This window comes from Rana temporaria, chromosome 13, assembly GCF_905171775.1.
Source record: "Rana temporaria chromosome 13, aRanTem1.1, whole genome shotgun sequence".
NCBI lineage: Eukaryota > Metazoa > Chordata > Amphibia > Anura > Ranidae > Rana > Rana temporaria.
Window position 1 is genome coordinate 26,314,202 of NC_053501.1, and position 21,670 is coordinate 26,335,871.

Below are 21,670 nucleotides of genomic sequence, written 5' to 3' on the forward strand. Positions count from 1 at the left end.
ACCCCTACTATATGAGGCGTAGCTAATGTTAAGTATGGACGTCGTTCCCGCGCCGAGTTTTGAAAATTTTACGTTGTTGGCGTAAGTCGTTCGCGAATAGGGCTGGACGTAATTTACGTTCACGTCGAATCCAATACGTCCTTGCGGCGTACTTTGGAGCAATGCACACTGGGATATTTCACGGACGGCGCATGCGCCGTTCAAAAAAAGTAAAAAACGCAGGGTCATCTTAAAATTAAATAAAACACGCCCACAATATCCCCATTTGAATTAGGCGGGCTTACGCCGCCACACATACGTTACGCCGCCATAACTAAGGGCGCAAGTTCTTTCTGCATACGAAACTTACGCCCAAAGTTACAGCGGCGTAACGCCCGAATGGGCGTTGGCCGTGAACTTGTTCTGCATACACACGGCAGAACATTTTCCGCCAACTTTCACCAGCTCTTTACCGCCACCCTTTGGGCAACTTCTGCTATTATTGGCTGATGTTTAGCATTGGTTCTGAGCATGTGTGTTTGTACTTTGGACTTTAGTCCGATGAACTTGTGTACACACGATCGGATTATCTTCCATCGGACATTTGTTGTCGAAAAGTTTGAGAGCATGCACAGCGAACATTTGTCCGTTGAAAAGCAACAACAATTGTCCGATGGAGCATACAGACGATCGGATTGTCCGATAAAACAGGTCTGTCGGACCGTTATTGTCGAAAAGTCTGATCGTGTGTATGGGCCTTTAGACTGCCCAAAGACAACTCAAATCAACCGAAATCTGAGCCATAGGTGGTCCTGAAAGCACCATCTGTAAACGGCTAGTAGTTCAATGTGGTCACTTCTATCATTCTCTACATGATGCTACCTATCATATCATATACACAGTGGGCCATATTCTGAGTATAGTTACGATGGAGTATCTCAGGATACTCCATCTTATCTCTCATTTTTGGCCCGTGTATCTATGCGAGTGATTCCTAGAATCATTTTCGCATAGATACGCTTAAGATCCGACATATGTAAGTCACTTACACTGTCGGATCTTAAATGTAATTACTCCGCCGGCCGCTAGGTGGCGTTTACGTTCAGGTCTCATTTGTTTATGCAAATGAGCCTGATACGCCGATTCCCGAACGAAATCGCGTAACCGTCGCTAACGTCGTTTGCGTAGGGGTAAGGTTACCCCTGCTATATGAGGGGTAACCTTACGCCAGTCCCACGTAGGCCATGTTAAGTATGGCGTCGGGTCCGCGTCGTGTTTTCCCGTCGGGTATGTCATTTACTAAGTCGTCCGCGAATACGACTTTACGTCAATGACGCACACGTCGGCGTCATTGACGTTTTACACCGAGAACTGGAGCATGCGCACTGGGCTATTTTAAGCCCGGCGCATGCGCAGTTCGTTAGAATCGGGGGCGCGCTTAATTTAAATAGAAGCCGCCCCCTTGGATTTACACGGGGATACGTCGGGCCAAATACACTACGCCGCCCCAAACTACGGAGCAAGTGTTTGGGGAATACAGCACTTGCTCCTGTAGGTTGGGGCGGCGTAGTGTAAATGGCTTACGCGCCGCCCGCCTACAATCTACGGGAATATGGCCCTGTATATCTGGACAAGGCTGAAAAATGAGAACACAAGAAATGCAAGGATTTCCTAATCGGCAGGCAGTTGAAGGGTTCAGATTGTCAATCAACAGAATTATTTACCTTATAATGCTCGAGTGAATCCAAAGCCAAGGCATGTCCCTCCGGCGAGTAGATACATAAGGCTGCTATCAGTTCAAACACTTGTTTTTTCACCATGACATTGGATGTGTCCAGAGCTATATAGGAATACAAATACAATCAAGTCTCTATGGGGTAATACCAATGAAGAGGAGTAATTATTCACATATGTAACTAAAAGGCTATAAAATGGGAACTGTTATGCCCTGTACACACGATCAGTTTGTCTGATGAAAACGGTCTGATGGACCGTTTTCATCCGACGAACCGATCGTGTGTGGGCCTCATTGTTTTTTTTCACATCGATGAAAAAACTTAGAACCTGTTTTAAAATGATCTGATGGTTAAAAAAACGATAGAAAAAAACGATCGTCTGTGGGCAAGTCCATCGGTTAAAAATCCACGCATGCTCAGAATCAAGTCGACGCATGCTCGGAAGCATTGAACTTCATTTTTCTCAGCACATCGTTGTGTTTTACGTCACTGCGTTCTGACACAAACGGATTTTTAACTGATGGTGTGTAGGCAAGTCTGATGAAAGTCAGCTTCATTGGATATCTGATGAAAAAATCCATTAAAGGGATGAGGTGGCAACCCTAGTGTGAGCTCCACCGCTTGACAAAAGTTGAATATTTAATCAATTTCTATTGAAGTAACATGTTAACTATAGGCAAAGGTTTTTTTTTTCATTTTGAATAGAGTAAGGGAGAGTTCTCCATCTGTGTCCCATTGTGGAGATTTCCCTTCACTTCCTGTGCCATAGTCAAACAGGAAGTGATAGGGAATCCCTGCAAATTAAGGGAAAGTTAGATCGATCAGGAGGGGTGCCATTGAAAAGATTGGGCCGCAACTTGTCATGTGACTTTGGCGGCCAAAGTCGCATGACAAGTCGGAAATTCTGACCGTGGATTTTTTTCCAACTGAATTTTGGCTGAAACTTGTGTTGCACGCACACAGTCACACAAATCTTGTCTAAAATTTCCGAACGCGATGACGTACAACACTACGACGAGTCGAGAAAATTAAGTTCAATGATTCCGAGCATGCGTTGAATTGTGGACTGCTCCATCTGTCAACCACTTGTCATATGAAGCTTCAATAAAAGGATTTTTGAAAGTGCAGCCGTCCGAAATTATTTCTTCAAGAAATGTTCCCGTCGGAAAAATTGAGAACCAGCTCTCAAATATTTGCTGTTGAAAATTCCGACAGAAAAAGTCAGATGGAGCCTACACACGGTCGGAATTTCCGACCAAAATCGCACATCAAACTTTTCTTGTCGGAATTTCTGATCGTGTGTACGCGGCATTAGACATAGTTAGGGGGAGTGGAAAAAAATACCTGAAAATGTTACCTTTACACATTACTTAGCACGCATGTTAGTCCATTATATAGTTATTTTAGATGAGGCTAAAGATGGAATGGCATTGGAACAAACCAAGGTACATATGACAAGCTCACCTTGAGAAAGCTTTCTGACATAACCTTCATTATTGACAATATATTCAATCCCCTTATGGGAATTCATTAGTGTTCGGACACAGTTTATACAAGTAAGTTGTAGAAGAGCATCAGAGATTCTTGACACTCCCCTGCCTGACAGCCTGTCCAAGGCCTCAAGTAGAAGATCCAGACCACTGAGCTCCAGGAACTGAACCATCCATTGGTCATCACTACTCTCCAGTCTCTTCTTCAGGCCAGAATAGTTCACCACAGATGGGATTTGGAGAAGACGAATACAAAGTTCAGGATCCGCATTCTCTAAGTTGGCCTCACTTTGGTCCGACTCTTGAGGTGACAGCTTTTCTTTTAGGCTCACCCATTTCTTATGGGCGCCTTCTTTGCTAAGAGACATTTTTGGTAGTTTTTCCTAGAGGGAGAAAGCAGACATATAAATAATATAGCCAATATGAAGAACTCATTTAAAATTTGTATTTGTGCTTATAGATTTCCATGATATAAATGTCATGCTTGTTACATATTCATGCTGGGTATTCTGTCTAATATCGTAGCAAAAATGTAATCCTGGGCGTACTTTGAAGGTTTTTGGATGGCCGTGAAAAAAAAAAGTTCAAATGACAGCTGTGGGAGTATCACTAAGCAAATTCTAGCTCTTTTGACTCTAACCAATATCCTCTTTGTGCGTTTCTCAAGAAAAACTCAAACCACAGAAATAGAGCAAGAAGTGCCAGACCAAACCCAGATAAAATGGTCCAAGAAAATTTTAATTGTTGGTAAAACAAAGTTATAAAAACTGCCAACATGTTTCAGGGCCAACATTGCTCCCCCTTCATCAGGGCTACACATCTAAAACATAGTAACACTGATGAATAATTATGTCTAGATATGTATCTGAGTATATACACCACAAATTCTAGAACATAACATAATACCAACAAACTTTTTTTTTTTGTCAAATTTGTTTATTAAATTTTCAAAATTACAAGCATATATTGTCAATTACCAACAAACTTTTTATATGAACTTCAGTTTGCTTGATTGAATTAACAATACCACACCTCCTTCACCAGGAACCCACTCAGAAATATCTATTAGGTTGTTCCTCCATGTAAGGAGTTCAATACAGGTTCTTATACAGATCTGTAAAAGTTACTGGGCCATATTCTGAGTATAGTTACGATGGAGTATCTCAGGATACTCCGTCGTATCTCTCTTTTTTGGCCCGCGTATCTATGCAAGTGATTCTTAGAATCATTTTCGCATAGATACGCTTAAGATCTGACATGTGTAAGTCACTTACACTGTCGGATCTTAAATGTGATTACCCAGCCGGCCGCTAGGTGGCGTTTACGTTCAGGTCTCATTTGTTTATGCAAATGAGCCCGATACGCCGATTCCCGAACGAATTTGCGTCGCGTAACCATCGCTAACGTCGTTTGCGTAAGCGTAAGTTTACCCCTGCTATATGAGGGGTAACCTTACGCCAGTCCCACGTACGCCATGTTAAGTATGGCGTTGGGTCCGCGTCGTCTTTTCCTGTCGGGTACGTCGTTTCCCTAAGTCGTTCTTGAATACGACTTTACGTCAATGACGCACACGTCGGCGTCATTGACGTTTTACGCCGAGAACTGGAGCATGCGCACTGGGCTATTTTAAACCCGGCGCATGCGCAGTTCGTTCGAATCGGGGGCGCGCTTAATTTAAATACAAGCCGCCCCCTTGGATTTACGTGGGGATACGCCGGGCCAATTACACTACGCCGCCCCAAACTACGGAGCAAGTGTTTGGGGAATACAGCACTTGCTCCTGTAGGTTGGGGCAGCGGAGTGTAAATGGCTTACGCGCCGCCCGCCCAAAATCTACGGGAATATGGCCCACTGTTTTCACTGAGTCCATACAAGCTTTATCCTGTGTTGAGTCCTGATGAGGGAGGAGAAGTGTAGCTTTCGAAATGTGTTGGAACCCTGATAAAGGGGAGGTGGTATATCTTCCGAAATGCATTGGATGCTTTAATGACCCCCCCAAAAAAAACTTAAAATCTTGAGCTACTAGCCAAGCCTTACGAGTTACTCGCCACCAGTTGCCCCACCCAACCCCTACCCTGCCCCACCCCCATTATTCCGCCCCTAAACACGCCCTTGTAAATTATCTCATGAAATGACACTGTTAAATGTTTTATGCAGAATTAAGTTACAAAAATAAATATTAACAACATAAAGCATATTTCATTGATCTGACTCTGATAAATAAAATAAGATTGGCTGCTATACTGTACACATCATTATTGCCTTGTTAAGTAAATATTTTAATGCTATATTAAATATAGCATTAAAAAAAATTAAAACCAACGAATGACTCTTTTACTGATTTAGGATGCAGAGAGACGTGCAGCAGAGCACAGCACTGGACAGGGGAGCCGGAGCTTCAAAGTTAACTTTTCCTATTAACAAGCTGGTGATTGGTTGCTAGGCATTCTGCTTAACCAATCACCAGAATAGGAAAAGTAAACTTTGGTAGCTCCCGCCCAACCCTCCTCCCCACCCCCGTCCCCACCTCATATAGTTCTTTGCCAATTCCCGCTGTATGCCAGGCCCTAAGAGAATGACGGGGGGCGGAGGCTGGGAGGATAATCGGCTTCTATTCAACCCCACCTGCCAGCCGGTGCCCGCCCCCTCCCTCCAATGCGGCTCCATACTCGCCTTCAGCTAATTCCCACTCCCCTAATGCGAGTAGGCGAGTGGAAATTTCGAGGGCTGCCCTAAACAGTTAGGTGTCTATTCTTATCAGCTTTGACAGGCGAAGATGAATGATCAAATATTGAATTGAATTTTAATTGAAATGGTCAATATTTCATCCATGCATACCTGTAGTGCACCGGCCCACCCAATCCAGTTTGCCTGTAATCTGGTGGTGATCTGAGAACACCTTCATTCTACTTCCCAACAAGAGGTGTTCCCAAACACACCCACCACAGATCTTTTGCTGCATTATTCAGGTATACAAAAAGAACACAAAATGTTTGATTCCAGAATATACCACTATAGTTTCCCTTTAAGCAGCAGGTTACTTTTCTATACTATATTTATGTGCCTTGACTCAGCAGACCCGTGAGAAATCTCTTTGCATTTAAAAGAACCACAACAATGTTTTTGTGTTTCTTTTCTCTCTCTGGCTTTGTGGAGCATGACATTACACTTGTACATTGAGGCTGACCCTGAGCTCAGCATAGAGCCGCGCACAGTCGGGGTATTGTCCCATAACAATCGCTGTGTATTTCCATGCCATTCTTTCTCGCACTAAATACAGCTGGTAAACAGCGGCCAAATCATGCAGAGGTTACACACAGCACCGACTCCTCCTAGGAACATTCTTGCCAGCTTTATCTCCAATCTTAAAGTGGAAATTTGGATGCATAGAAACCAATCAGCTTCCAGGTTTTTCTTTGTCAAATTTTTTACTTTTTTTAAAGTCAGCAGCTACAGTATTTGAATTTGGATTAAAAAAAGGACACTTACCTGTCCAGGGTGCCAGCAATGTCGACACGTGCTGCTGCCGCCATCTTTGGTAAGGGAATCAGGAAGTGGAGCCTTGCGGCTTCACTTTCTGGTTCCCTACTGCGCATGCGCGACTCGTGCTGCGCAATCCCACTGGTCCCTGCTGTATTCTGGGACCTGTGTGTCTCCCAAAAGACAGCGGGGGGGGGGGCGGAGGAGGCACCGGACGTGGCATAGATAGACGCGGGTGGCTCGGCTATCTATGCCCGGAAGTGGGAGCAAAATACCTGTATTATATAGGTATCTGCTCCCTCCTCCCCCCCTGAAAGGTGCCAAATGTGACACCGGAGGGGGGGGGGGGGATTCCAAAAAGTGTAAGTTTCATTTTTGGGTGGAAGTCCGCTTTAACAATCTGAAGTTAGAAGCCGATTGGCTACCATGATCAGCTGCACCACATTTTGCCCTCTTCCAGTTTTAGTCAATCAACACCATGTCTCTTTTGCTTACCTGCCTATTCATATTCTCATTGACAAATGTACACTGAGCTGAGCACTGGCATTCCCAAAGCACTAAGGGCTAGCTAAAGATATAACACAGGAGAGAAGCTTGCTTTGGAGCTCCCATTGTCTGACTGAACTACTTAGCCATCCAAATAAGGGATGAGTCACTGCTCAGTAGACATTACATTGTACTCGGGTCTGGTTCAACCATCAAGACCAGAGATCAAGTCTAGATTCTCCAGGGATCCATGCCACATTTTCTAGGGATCAATTACACAGCCTATCAGAATTCATGTTATGTGCGGTGAGTTTTGGGTCCCGTAGATCCAAGGAAATCTGTATGGAAAAAAAATACAGGGCTGCCATTGGATCACTCCCTCCTAATAAGAGTAGTTGTCTGGCTGTCTTTGGTGTCACTGATCTGAACATGTTGAAAAGCCATAACTCTTCATCTACATACTTGTTCCAGAGCAGCCATTGAATTAGCATGTCAGCCAGGCACCCAAACCCACTATTACAGCAGCAGCAACGTACCCCCACTGTGGTGCACTACATTGCACATGCAGTGTGTTGCAACAGCCTGTCATACAAAAAAGTAATCTCTGAATGCTGTGCATTAAAGTGGAACTAAAGGCAAAACAATCACTTTGGATAGAGTACAGGGGGACTAGTGTCCCTTTTGAAATTTTGCCTTCAGTTATGCTTTAAAGAGTAATTCTGCTTTTGTGGGGGAAAAAATTGAAAAATAAAAATAATATAGTCATAGGGGCAGATCCTCAGAGCGAGTACGCCGGCGTATCTACTGATACGCCGGCGTACTTTAAAAATACCCGCGTTGTATCTTTGGTTTGAATCCTCAAACCAAGATACGACGGCATCTGGGTTAGATCCGACAGGTGTACATCCTCGTACGCCTTCGGATCTAAGATGCAATACTTCGGCGTCCGCTGGGTGGCGTTCACGTCGTTTTCCGCGTCGGGTATGCAAATTAGCTATTTCCGACGATCCACGAACGTACGCGCGGCCGTCGCATTCTCTTACGTCGTCTCTAGTCGGCTTTTTCCGGCGTATAGTTAAAGCTGCTTTTTTGCGGCGTATAGTTAGATTTGCCATGTTAAGTATGGCCGTCGTTCCCGCGTCGAAATTAGAATTTTTTTTTTTCGTAAGTCGTCCGTGAATCGGGATGGACGTAGTTCACGTCTAAGTTAAAAAAAAATCGTCGTTGCGACGTCATTTAGCGCAATGCACAGCGGGAAATTTAGAAACGGAGCATGCGCAGTTCATTCGGCGCGGGTACGCGCTTCATTTAAATGAAACACGCCCCCTAATCGCCGATTTGAATTCCGCCGCCAGAAATACACTACGCCGCCGTAACTTACGGCGCAAAATCTTTCTGGATTAGAACTAAAGCCGGGTAAGGTACAGCGGCGTAGCGTATCTCTGATACGCTGCGCAGGTGCAGATCTCTGTGGATCTGCCCCATAGTGTATACAATTGTGACAAAAGTCATATTCTAATTGAATGTTATTAAAAATTATCTTTACTTTTTAATCTCAATGCTGTCATTTTCTGTAATATGCAATGCAATATGGCTACCTGGAGGCGTTCTGTACACATTCTGTGTACAGAACGCCCCCGAAGATATGTCATTTCCTGCTTGTGTGATTGGCTTACTGATTTTCCCCAGGAGTCTGCACTGAGATACAAGTCAGATTTCAGGCATCCCCTGCAACAAAAATGTCATCTTTGGTGAGATCCTCCCAATAGGAAATCGCATCTAAAAGGGATGCAGACCCTGCAACTTTCCTCATTAGATCTTTGCAGGTGCAGCAGCTGATTGATAATTATGAAACCACTCCCATTAGGCTCACTTTGCGCACAGGCACAGACAAACACACAGGGGTTTCTTCAGAATAACAAAGGTAGGAAACTGCAACAAAGTTTGTTAAAATCCTCGTAATGTACAAAGATCACCCAGAGGGAAGTTTTTTTCCTCAACAAAAGTAGAGTTACTCTTTAAGTCCTCTGTTTTCTAATATTTCCCCTAAAAAGTGCACATAGACATTAGAAAATTGTCCCCCAGATCAGCCAGATTGGGTGACAATCTAGGGTCTATGCAAACCTATCTCAACCTTGCAAATAAATGGGATGCCTTAACGCAGTGTGCCTTATCGCATGGTAACGCGTTGTAGGAATGCAATGCATAGTTTAAATGGCTCCCTATTTAGAAATCCTTTAATGCTCTGTCAGGTTCTACCCAAAAATGTAACTTTTGCTTTAAGCGACGGTGACCCCCTGACATGCCACATTTGGCATGTTGTTTTTTTTGGTGCTGGAGGAAGATCACCTCTCCCCCCCTCCTCCCTCCCCGCAATCTTCTGGAACACGTCACAGGTCCCAGAAGATTGCCCGGCCATTCACAGCGCGCAGCGTGGCTCGCACATGCGCAGCGCGTGCCCAGCTGTGGCTTCACAACCGGGAACCCACAGTAGGAATGCCGGCACCGTGGAGAGGAGCGAGGCTTCATGCGCCCGCATTGCTGGACCGTGGGATAGGTGAGTGTCCAATTATTTAAAGTCAGCAGCTACAATTTTTGTAGCCGCTGACTTAAAAAAAAAAAAAAGTGTCACTCCGCTTTAAATGCAAGTGTAAATGCATCAAACTGGACTTTGTAATAAAACTAGAGTACATTCAGGCACATCCATAAGGACACGGCTAGTTTGGGACATGCTATGGGAATTTTTTTCACACTTTAAAATACAAGGAAAACAAAGCTGTGTGAACCCAGCCCATTGATAAGCAACCACACAGTTGCTCTACAGTGATAAAGAATGGACTTTAATTCATCTTGAACTCAGACAATCATGTTTAATCTCAATTTGAATTAACAAGGTTCCATTATTTGTAGACACAACACACCTTTTTCTTATTACAATGTAACACTTCATAGACTTGCTTTGTCCTTGCCATGCGGTACTATTGAAGTTTTCACAGGAAGGAAATAGTGATTAGTTTCCGTACAGTGGCTCCGTTAGATAATTCTTTATTGATGACTGATGTCAACACAACTAGTTGGAATTGGAAGAATAAAAAACGTCAAACGTGCTATAAAACGTCCGGCTTGTTCTCTTCACAAAGACCAAACATCTCTTCATCCTTCCCCCCGAGGACAATAAAGTATATCTCCACCTTTCTGGTGTGTTCCAATAAATGGAATCTATAGGTCTTTTTATTGATCTTTAGATATAGGTGTAAAAGAGATAGAAATACACACACACACACACACACAATATATATATATATATATATATATATATATATATATATATATATATATATATATATATATATATATATATATATATATATATATATATATATATATATATATATATATATATATATATATATATATATATATATATATATATATATACACATACACACACAACTTTGATGGCATCCTAGCCTTATGCCCCGTACACACCATCACTTTATGTGATGAAAAAAAACGACGTTTTTAAAAACGTCACTTTAATTGACCGTGTGTGGGGGAAAACGTTGTTTTATGTCTTGTAAAAAACGACCAAAAAAAATTGAAGCATGCTTCAATTTTATGTGTCGTTTTTCAAAACGTCGTTTTTTACTTCACAGAAAATGACCGTGTGTAGCAAAAAACGTCGTTTAAAAAGACGTTTTTACATCCGCGCATGCCCAGAAGCTAGCTTCAATGGAAAAAGTGGTGAGAACGTAACCTCGCTTTGCTAGAACATTGTGAGAAAAACGATGGTGTGTAGGCAACTTCGTCTTAGAAAATTGAAGTTTCAAAAATGTCGTTTTTTACTTCACAGAAAATGTCGTTTTTTTTCATCACATAAAGTGATGGTGTGTATGCGGCATTAGTCTGTAGGGTTCAATATTGAGTTGGCCCACTCATTGCAGCTATAACAGCTCCAACTTTTCTGGGAAAGAGGCTCACAAGGTTTAGGAGTGTGTCCGAAACCTTTTGATATAAACAAAACAAAAGACCGTAAATTTTGAAAAAAAAAAACAAAAAAACAATATTTTTTACTTCTTGATATAATATATATTCAATAAAAACATACACAAACCAAATTTATTCATCAGTTTATGCCAATAAGTATTCTTTTACATATTTTTGCTTAAAATAAATAAATACAAATAATTAATCGCTATAAGCGTTTATTGATTGGTTTGCACAACAGTTATAGCATCTACAAAATAGGGGATGGATTTATGGCATTTTATTTCTTTTGCTTGTAATGGCGTAATCAGCAATTTTTAGCAGGGCTGCGACATTGTGGCGGACAGATCGGACATTGTTGAGGACCAGTGACATTATTACAGAGATCAAAGTTAAAAATATCCACTGATTACTGTATAAATGACACTGGCAGGGAAGGGGTTAACACTAGGGGACGGCTGTTTACATCGTGATCAGCCGTGATTGGACACGGCTGATCACGTGGTAAAGAGTCTCCGTGAGAGACTCTTTACCTTGATCGGTGTTGCGGGGTGTCAGACTGACACCCTGCAACAGCGATCGCCGCGATGCGCGCCCCCGGGGGTGCGCAGCAGCTCAGAATCCTGAGGACGTCATATGACGTCCAGTCAGGATTCTACAACCACTTTGCCGACGTCAATGTGTCATTGGCGGGCGGCAAGTGGTTAATTTTGTCCATAGTCCTACTTTACTGGGCAGGCGTGTCCTCCAGCCTCCCCCTGGTATCTACAATTATCTGCTATCCTGACCTGTTTTTTCCTCTTTAAAGTGGAACTTCAGTGATTTTTTTCATCTTTCCATCTATTAAATCTTCTGCTCTTGTTTTAACTTTGGATAGTAATTTTTTTTTTCTGCCAGTAAATACCTTATACAGCCCACTTCCTGTTTCTTGTCTGGTAATTAGCCTAGGCTTATCACATCATACACAGCTCTCTCTCTCTCTCTCTCTCTCTTTAGGTCTCATAAGAGTTTGCCAGGAAGGGAGGGGGGGATGAGTCATAAGAGGGCCAATGAGAGCTGCAGGTGTGCTTCTGTGTGAGTCCAGGAAGTGAACAGGCAGCAGCTTCATCTGCCCACAGTTAAAATGGCTGCAGCCAGACTCAGTGGAGGGAGATTTCTGCAGCATATTTGGCAAGTACAGAATCACAGTATATATAAAATAATATGCAAAGTGGTTGGAGGGAAGCTTCAGAATGGCAAATCAGTTTTTATTACAAATTATGTGAGCAGACTGCAGTTCCTCTTTAAGAGAAGAGGAGAATGTTGACTCAAACACAAGTGATTCCCATGTGATTGAGGAATGAGAGTTGGCTGCACAACGAGTAACATGAAAATCTCCGTAATTAACATAATCCCCGACCAGCCACGTCTTGCTGGACTCAGCACTGCTCCCAGCCCCCCCCATACAGGCCACACTGATTATAAAATCCTATTGGTGACTACACCGTCTGTGGATGGTTTTCCATGGGAAGATCTGCAATCATCCCTTCCTTGGGTAATGTGTAAAGTGCATTCAGTATTCTGACTACAATATCCACACTTGTATGTATCTCTAAAGATGGATACACACTATACAATTTTCCTTTAGATTTACCAAAACCGAATAATATGAGGTCAAACCTTAAGAGTTTCAATTTGTATGAAATCAGGCAAACCAACAGATATACCGTATTTAATCGGCGTATACCGCGTACTTTTTTGCCCTGAAAATCAGGGCAAAATCGTGGGTGCGTGATATACGCCGATACCCGCGCCGAGTTTGAATACTGCGCCGACATATACCGAGCGCAGTACACTCGTATATAGTCGGGCAGTCTCGGATTCCTCTGCGCTCACGTCCTGGACGTGAGCGCGACAGTAGCCGAGCCTGCCCCAGTGTACTGCGCTCGGTATATGCCGGCTCAGTATTCAAACTCGGCGCGGGAAATGAGGGGGAGGACGCCGCACCCGACGAAGAGGACACCCGAAGCCGCCGCGCAAGACACCAAAACTGTAAGTACAAAAAAAATTTTTTTCCACAGGAATGGGGGCAACTTTAGGGGTGCGCGCTATACGCGGGAGCGTGCTATACCCCGATAAATACGGTATATATATATATATGTGTTCTTTGTTAAACAAAATATATCATATTTTTTTATATATATTTGTATTATTATTATTATTAGAAAACCTTTGCCAAATGCATAATAAATTGAAATGTTAATGTGTTTCTTGCCCGTTTAAAAATTTTACTTTTTTCTTAACAAAGAAGTCTAATTTTTAACGGGCAAGAAACACATTAACCTTTCAATTTATCATGCATTTGGTAAAGGAATAATAATAATAATAATAATAATAATAATAATAATAAAATTATATATACATTTTTATTTTATTTTTTTGGCCTCAAAACCGTCACAACCGTTTTTTTAATTTGACAGATTTAACGATTTTTCGCCTAGTGTATGGGCACCATTAGAATCTGGTGCAATTCACAAAGCTAACACTCTGTGCTAAAGATCCTTATTAATAATAATAATAATAAAAAATAAGTGACAGTTCTGTTTTAACAGGTTAAGAAAATGACACTTATGTCTAAAATAAAGATCTGTATCTTTGTGAATTGAGGCGTGTTATTTGGTTTTGTGGTGAGTTTTATTTACTAAGCAAAATCCATCTTACCTGAATGGTTTATCTTTCGCAGCAGCTCAGGAGTAAATATACCTGGAAGAGCTCACAGACCATCATTCATCCCCAGCTGGAAAAACAGCGTCACTCAAGCATGAAACTCACAAGGATTTCTTTAAAGAGCTCATTATGAGAGGTGTGCCTAGTAAATGGCTGTAAGACTCAACATGAAGGGGAAGGCTGAAGAATGTCATCCATGTCAGATCTGTACAACACACTATGGGGGTGCATGACTGTCTCTGGGTGTGAATAAGGTTCAGAAGGGCAGTATTTTTTTAAAGTAGAACTAAAGGCAAATTTTTAATTTTTTTTTTTTTTTCCTGCAAAAAGGTGAACTTCTCCTTTTTAAGTCATCTGTGTCCCATTGTGGAGATTTCCCTTCACTTCCTGTCCCATAGCCAAGACAGGAAGTGAGAAGGAATACCTCCAAAGTGATGGCATCCCTGGTAGAGATGGGCTCTGGCGTGTTCGAAACATGCCTGAAACCTCCAGGAAGCCGACACTGCACAGCGCTAATCACAGGCAGTGAGACATTTCGCGGTCCGCAGCTGTAGCAAAGGGGGGGGTCACTTTTATGTAAACATCCCTTGTAATAGGAATAAAAGTGACCCAAATGTTATTTATTTTTAAAAGAACAGTGTAAAAATAAACGGTAATATAAATAAGAAAATATTTTATTTTATTTTTTAAACGCGCCCCGTCCCGACAAGCTTGCGTGCAAAAGCGAATGCATACGTGAGCAGCACCCGCATATGAAAACGGTGTTCAAACCACACATGTGAGTGAGGTATCGGCGCAATCGGTAGAGTGAGAGCAATAATTCTAGCCCTAGACCTCCTCTGTAACTCAAAACATGCAACCTGTAGAATTATTTAAACGTCGCCTATGGAGATTTTTAAGGGTAAAAGTCTGTCACCATTTCAGGATCGGGTGCAATTTTGAAGTGTGACATGTTGGGTATTAATTTACTTGGCGTAACATTATTTTTCCCAATATAAAAAAAAAATAACTTTCAGTTTTTTTATTTTTTAATAAAAAAAAATAGTGTATTTTCCCCCAAAAAAGTGCGCTTGTAAGACCGCTGAGCAAATACGGTGTGACAGAAAATATTGCAACAACTGCCATTTTATTCTCTAGGGTGTTAGAATTCGTTTTTTTTTTTATAATGTTTGGGGTTCAAGGAAATTTCTAGCAAAAAAAATGTTAACTTGTAAACAACAAATCTCAGAAAGAGGCTCGGTCCTTAAGTGGTTAAATCTGTTAATATAGCATTTAGCGCGGTGTATTGATTTTTCATACGTATATTTGCACAGCAAGTTTTTTTTTTTTATATCACTGCAGCTGGTAACTGGATTATTGTTATTAATTATCTTTGGCGCTTTGGTTATTTACTTTTTGGTTTTATTGCCAAAGTTTAATTGAACAAGCTGAGGTCAGAAGCTCATTGGCTACCATGCACAGCTGCACCAGATTCTGAGTGCACCTGTTTTAGTAAATCTCCTCACAGCCTAAGGTAGAATGTAAGGCCCCTTTCAGACTGGGGTGGGAGCCGCGGTGGCGGTATAACGCTGCTAAAAATAGCGGCGCTATACCGCCGGGATTGCCGCGGGAATCAGCCGCTAGCTGGAATCAGCCGATAAAGGGTTAATACCGCCCGCAATGCGCCTCTATAGAGCTTTCCCATTGTTTTCAATGGGAAGGAGCGGTATACATGCCGCTCCTCTCACCGCTCCAAAGATGCTGCCGACAGGAGATTTTTTTGTCTCCTGCCAGCGCATCGCCTCAGTGTGAAAGCCGTCCGGGTTTCACATTGAGTCTGCAGTGAAGGAGTTTTTCAGGCGGGATAACAGCGCTGTACCGCCTGAAAAACTCCTCAATGTGAAAGGGGCCTAACATGGAGGGGCATTTAGACCCCTTTCACACTGAGGAATTTTTCAGGCGGTACAGCGCTAAAAATAGCGCTGCTATACCGCCTAAAAACTAAGAGGGCTTTCACACTGAGGCGATGCGCTGGCGGGAGACAAAAAAAATCTCCTGTCAGCAGCATCTTTGGAGCGGCGTGTATACCGCTCCTTCACCGCTCCTTCCCATTGAAAACAATGGGAAACCGCGGCAATACTGCCCGCAATGCGCCTCTGCAGAGGCGCACTGCGGGCGGTATTAACCCTTTATCGGCCGCTAGCGGGGGTTAATACCACACCACTAGCAGCCGAATCCCGCGGCAATCCCGGCGGTATTGCGCTGCTATTTTTAGCGGCGATATATCGCCACTGCGGCTCCCGCTGTAATGTGAAAGGGGCCTTAGAGGCAGAGATAAAAAAAAAGCTCAATCGCAAAAGCAGATTTTTTTTTTTTTTTTTTATTTATAATTTTTTTGAGGCCTGTACAAGAGGCCTAAAATGTTTCAGCTGCTTATCTTTGTTTACATTCTGTACATTTAATGTTGCGCTGAAGCTTACTATGTACTCTGTTCTGTACTTCTTAAGACTTGATATAAATTCTAGAACAAAAGTTGGTGTGAGGGGTACATATCTAAAGTCGGACCTTGAATACAATTATACAGCCTCATCACCTCAGAAACCGTTTTTCTCATCTCAGCAATAATGTAAATCCTGTCCATGGAATGTAGCTGGGGGGGGGGGGGGTATTATGACATACGGTGAGGCGTACGCTGTGAGTGTTGGGTGTGTCTTCAGCCTGTATTTTGAGAAGATTTGGAATGTAACATTTTTTTTTGTAGGAAAATGTTACTGAATGCTTCACTGGAATGCGATCAACCAGACAGTCCTGAAAAATATTTGTATAGAGCTCCTGAAGGTAGGCCGTACACAGTGCAAATTTCTTTCCTGCAACCACGGAAAGAAAGGGTTAACATTGATGTCTATGGCCCTCAAGTTGCATGAAAGTCGGACTAAAGTATGGCATGAACTACTTTGAAGTCGCTGCAACTTTAAGTCGCACATATATGAATATTTATCATTTGGAAATGACTTGTCATGCAACCTTCATGTCCAAAGTTGCATGACAAGTCGCACAAGTGTGAATGGAGCCTTAACAGCAATTCAGGATCTCAGTGTGACCCCCGGGTGTGTGAACATTATATTAAAAAGGGACAAAGTCATATTTCACATGTTAACCTTTTCTTTATTAACCACTTAAGGACCCCTTCACGCCGATATACGTTGGCAGAAGAGTTTGTCTGGGCACAAGCACGTACCTGTACGTCGCCTTGAAGAGCCCAGCCGTGGGTCGCTAGCGCGGCTGGTCCTGTTCTCCGCGACCACGCCCGTGGGACCTGCGGACCCGATCGCCGCTGGGTCACAGAGCTGAAGGACGGGGAGAGGTAAGTGCAAACAAACCTTTCCCCGTTCTTCCTAGTGTGATTGCCACTGATCGTCTGTTCCCTGTCATAGGGAACGACGATCAGTGACATCACAAGCTACGCCCCCACACAGTAGTAATCACTCCCTAGGAAACGCTTAACCCCTTAAGAGCCCCCTACAGGTTAACCCCTTCACTGCCAGTGTCATTTTCACAGTAATCGGTGCATTTTTATAGCACTTTTCGCTGTAAAAATGACAATGGTCCCAAAATAGTGTCAAAAGTGTCCGATGTGTCAGCCATAATGTCGCAGTCACAATAAAAATCGCTGATCGCCGCCATAACTAGTAAAAAAAAAATATTAACAAAATGGCCATAAAACTATCCATAAAAGCCATAAAACTATTTTGTAGACGCTATCATTTTTTTTTAAATTGTCGCTCTATTTTTGTTTATAGCGCAAAAAAATAAACCGCAGAGGTGATCAAATACCACCAAAAGAAAGCTCTATTTGTGGGGAAAAAAAGGACGTAAATTTTGTTTGAGAGCCACAACCGCGCAATTGTCAGTTAAAGCGACGCAGTACCGAATCGCAAAAAGGGGCCAGGTCCTTTAGCTACAAAATGGTCTGGGGCTTAAATGGTTAAAGAGACTGGCGCTGGCTATTTAGAAAAAAACGGGCAATTTATTTTAAGCTCCTTCATCCAACCCAATTGCTTGTCTTCCCCCATCTCTCCACTTCCCCTCACATTGCACACCCTCTACTGATGTCATACTTCATATTGGTTTATGATGCCATGCTTCTTGGGTGAAAGTCTTTGTGCCCAAAAGTTGGCAGTTAAAGCTCATCTCTGGACTCAAACAGTCCTTGCAGTGGGGGCTTCTCCCCCTTCCTCTGCACTGGTTACTTGTTACGTCTAGAACCGTGGTCTACAAATGCCACCAGGGGCGGATTGTGGCCCCTTGCATGATTTTATCTGGCCCTTGGGGCACTTTTCCTCCGACTGTCCCCAATGATGGAGCACTAATCCTCCCACTACCACCAATAGGGGGCATATATACTGACCTCAATGATGGGGCACTATTATCCCACTGTCACCAATGGGGGGGGCTGAATACAAATACACACCGCACTTATCACACATTTATGTGTAAAAAAAAATTGACTGCCATTTATAAATTTTCCTTCTACTTCACAATTCTTTGCCACTTTGTGTTGGTCTATCGCTCCTGGAAGTGCAGCATGGTGCCCATAGATGTCAGCGGAAGTTGCGTTGCGATGATTATGAAAATTTGGCCTCAACGCGTTTAAACTATAAAAAGGTCGTCATCGGGAAGCTTCCTGATGATGACCTTTTATGGAGGTGTTGTCTTACAAAGTGCCGGTGACTAACTAGGTTAACTAGCTAATTGTATGATACGTTTAAGTACAGTTCTGTAAGCAACACCTTATTTTCTGGCAGTGCCCCTCCCAAGACGAGACTCTGGATCCGCCCCTGCCTTGATTGCATGATTGGGTTGCAGTGCTGTTATCTTGCAATTGTAATTGGTTGACTTAAAGCGGAGGTTCACCCGAAATTTTGACTTTGGCTCAAGTAAACTAGCAGGCAGAGACAATAATTAATCCATTGTTTTTTTTTTTTTTAATGGCGATCCTTACCTTAGTCCTGCAGCAGTTTCTCCCCTGTCACTCAATATTCCCCGCGGGAGTGGGCGTTCCTAATCACAGGCTGTGATTGACGTGCTTCCGACCGGCGCTTACTGCGTGTCACAAGTTGCCGAAAAAAGCCGAACGTCGGTGCGGCTCTATACGGCGCATGCGCACCGATGTTCGGATTTTTTCGGCAACTCGTGACGCGCAGTATGCGCCGGTCAGAAGCACGTCAATCACAGCCTGTGATTAGGACCGCCCACTCCCGAGGGAAAGCCGGGGGTGAAAATAGCGCTATACCGGTATGTACGAAAAAAAAAAAAAACAGCATACTGTTGGTCTCCTAGGTCGGCTCCATGTATTGTTAAAAAATTATTTTTAGGGTGAACCCCTGCATTAAGCCGGCCAGGAACCAGCTGAGATTTAAACCATGTATGGGCAGGCTGAGTTTACCCAAGTTGATCAACCAGCCTGCTGAATTTTACATGCAAGTGGTTGTTAAAGGGTTTCGGGGACAGCTCCCCCCCTACACCCTCCTGGGAGACCACAATGGCTCGGCGGTTGGGATTCCCCTGTCAACCCGTGGTTGCAGAAAATAAATTTGCTCCATCTATGGCCGGCCTTATAGTGTTTACACAGGTTGAGTACATCCCAGCCATACAACTGATTTCTAGTCTATTGTCAGTCAGATTGCATGACAATCGTCTTACGTTTAGGGGGTACCTCTATTATAATATAACTTTTCTGATGTGACATACTGTGTTCTTGTGTGATATCCCAAGTATAGCTGCAAGTACAGATTTTCGTTAAAGAGGTTGTAAAGGTTTGTTTTTTTATTTTCTAAATGGGTTCCTTTAACCACTTAAGACCCGGACCAAAATGCAGCTAAAGGACCCGTCCAGGTTTTGCGATTTGGCACTGCGTCGCTTTAACAGACAATTGCGCGGTCGTGCGACGTCGCTTCCAAACAAAATTGGCGTCCTTTTTTTCCCCACAAATAGAGCTTTCTTTTGGTGGTATTTGATCACCTCTGCGTTTTTTATTTTTTGCGCTATAAACAAAAATAGAGCGACAATTTTGAAAAAAATGCAATATTTTTTACTTTTTGCTATAATAAATATCCCCAAAAAATATATATATAAAAAAAAAAAAATTTTCGTCAGTTTAGGCCGATACGTATTCTTCTACCTATTTTTGGAAAAAAAAATCGCATTAAGCGTTTATCGGTTGGTTTGTGCAAAATGTATAGCGTTTACAAAATAGGGGATAGTTTTATTGCATTTTTATAAAAAAATATTTGTTTTACTATTAATGGCGGCGATCAGTGATTTTTTTCGTGACTGCGACATTATGGCGGACACTTCGGACAATTTTGACACATTTTTGGGACCATTGTCATTTTCACAGCAAAACATGCATTTAAAATGCATTGTTTACTGTGAAAATGACAGTTGCAGTTTGGGAGTTAACCACAAGGGGGCGCTGAAGGGGTTATGTGTGACCTCATGTGTGTTTACAACTGTAGGGGGGTGTGGCTGTAGGTCTGACGTCATCGATTGTGAATCCCTAAAAAAGGGATCACACGATCGATGCCGCCACAGTGAAGAACGGGGAAGCTGTTTTTTTACATACAGCTCTCCCCGTTCTTCAGCTCCGGGGACTCCAGCGGCGATCGCGTCCGCGGTCCCGGAGCTTCGGACCAGGTCGCGGGCACGCGCCGCGACCCACGGCTGGACAATAGCACAGCACGTACCTGTACGTGCTGTGCCCAGCCGTGCCATTCTGCCAACGTATATGTGCAGGAGGCGGTCCTTAAGTGGTTAAAGCGGTGGTTCACCCTCCTTAACATGATTATAGCATTAAATTCGGCATCGTAGCGCGAGCTACAGTATGCCGGTCTTAAATTTTTAATCTCCGTACTCACTGTGCTATGGATCATTGAAGATTCTGACTCCCGCGGGGAATGGGCGTGCCTATGGAGAGGGAGGATGATTGACGGCCGGCTCTGGCACGTCACGCTCCCCGAAGACAGCCGGAGTAGGTCTCGGCTCTTCACGGCGCCTGCGCACAGGCTATGCGCAGGCGCCGTGAAGAGCCAAGCCTATTTCGGCTATTTCCGGAGAAGCGTGACGTGCCAGGGCCGGCCGTCAATCACCTTCTCTCACCATAGGAACGCCCATTCCCCGGAATCTTCAATGATCCATAGCACAGTGAGTACGGGGATTAAAAATTTAAGACCGGCATACCGTAGCTCGTGCTACGATGCCGAATGTAATGGTAGTAAAAAAAAAAAAATATATTTTTTTTTAATAGGGTGAACCCCCGCTTTAAGCTAGCATTGTTGGTTCACATACCTTTTCCTTCGATTTCCCTTCTAAAAATTTTTGTTTTCTTTGTCCGAATTTCTCACTTCCTGTTTCTCCTTAGTAAGCCGTTCTGGCTGGGGGTTAGACAGCGTTCTCGCCCCCTCCCTTGGGACTACATCCCTGTGGGGAGACGCTGAACACAGCGTCTTCCCGCAGGAATGTAGTCCCACAGGAGGGGGTGAGCACGCTGACTAACCCCCAGCCAGAACGGCTCGGATGATGGGGGGTAAGCTTACTGAGGAGAATCAGGAAGTGAGAAATTCAGGCCAAGAAAAAAAAATTTTAGAAGGGAAATCGAAGGAAAAGGTAAGTGAACCAACAATGCACTGGCTTAAAGGAACCCATTTAGAAAATAAACAAACCTTTACAACCCCTTTAAGGCACACAGAAATGCTAGAGCAACCACTCTATTATGTGTACATTGTATATATTCATCTATTCCATTTGCACCAATTGGGTAACCGTGCC

General features: G+C 43.2%; 1 protein-coding gene across 4 annotated transcripts in view; it reads right to left on the reverse strand.

Moving 5' to 3' along the window:
* The window catches only part of INF2 (inverted formin 2), a 111,940-nt gene that overhangs the window by 71,994 nt on the left and 18,276 nt on the right, over nucleotides 1-21,670 (reverse strand). For 3 of the 4 annotated variants that reach the window (XM_040332326.1, XM_040332325.1, XM_040332330.1), the window contains exons 2-3: nucleotides 3,180-3,588; nucleotides 1,704-1,819 (exon numbers count right to left, since the gene is read on the reverse strand). In XM_040332326.1, the coding sequence (XP_040188260.1) occupies nucleotides 1,704-1,819; nucleotides 3,180-3,588 (525 nt within the window). Of the gene's footprint in view, nucleotides 1-1,703; nucleotides 1,820-3,179; nucleotides 3,589-13,858; nucleotides 14,064-21,670 lie in introns of those variants that run through there. The other variant, XM_040332327.1, reaches the window with a different exon arrangement.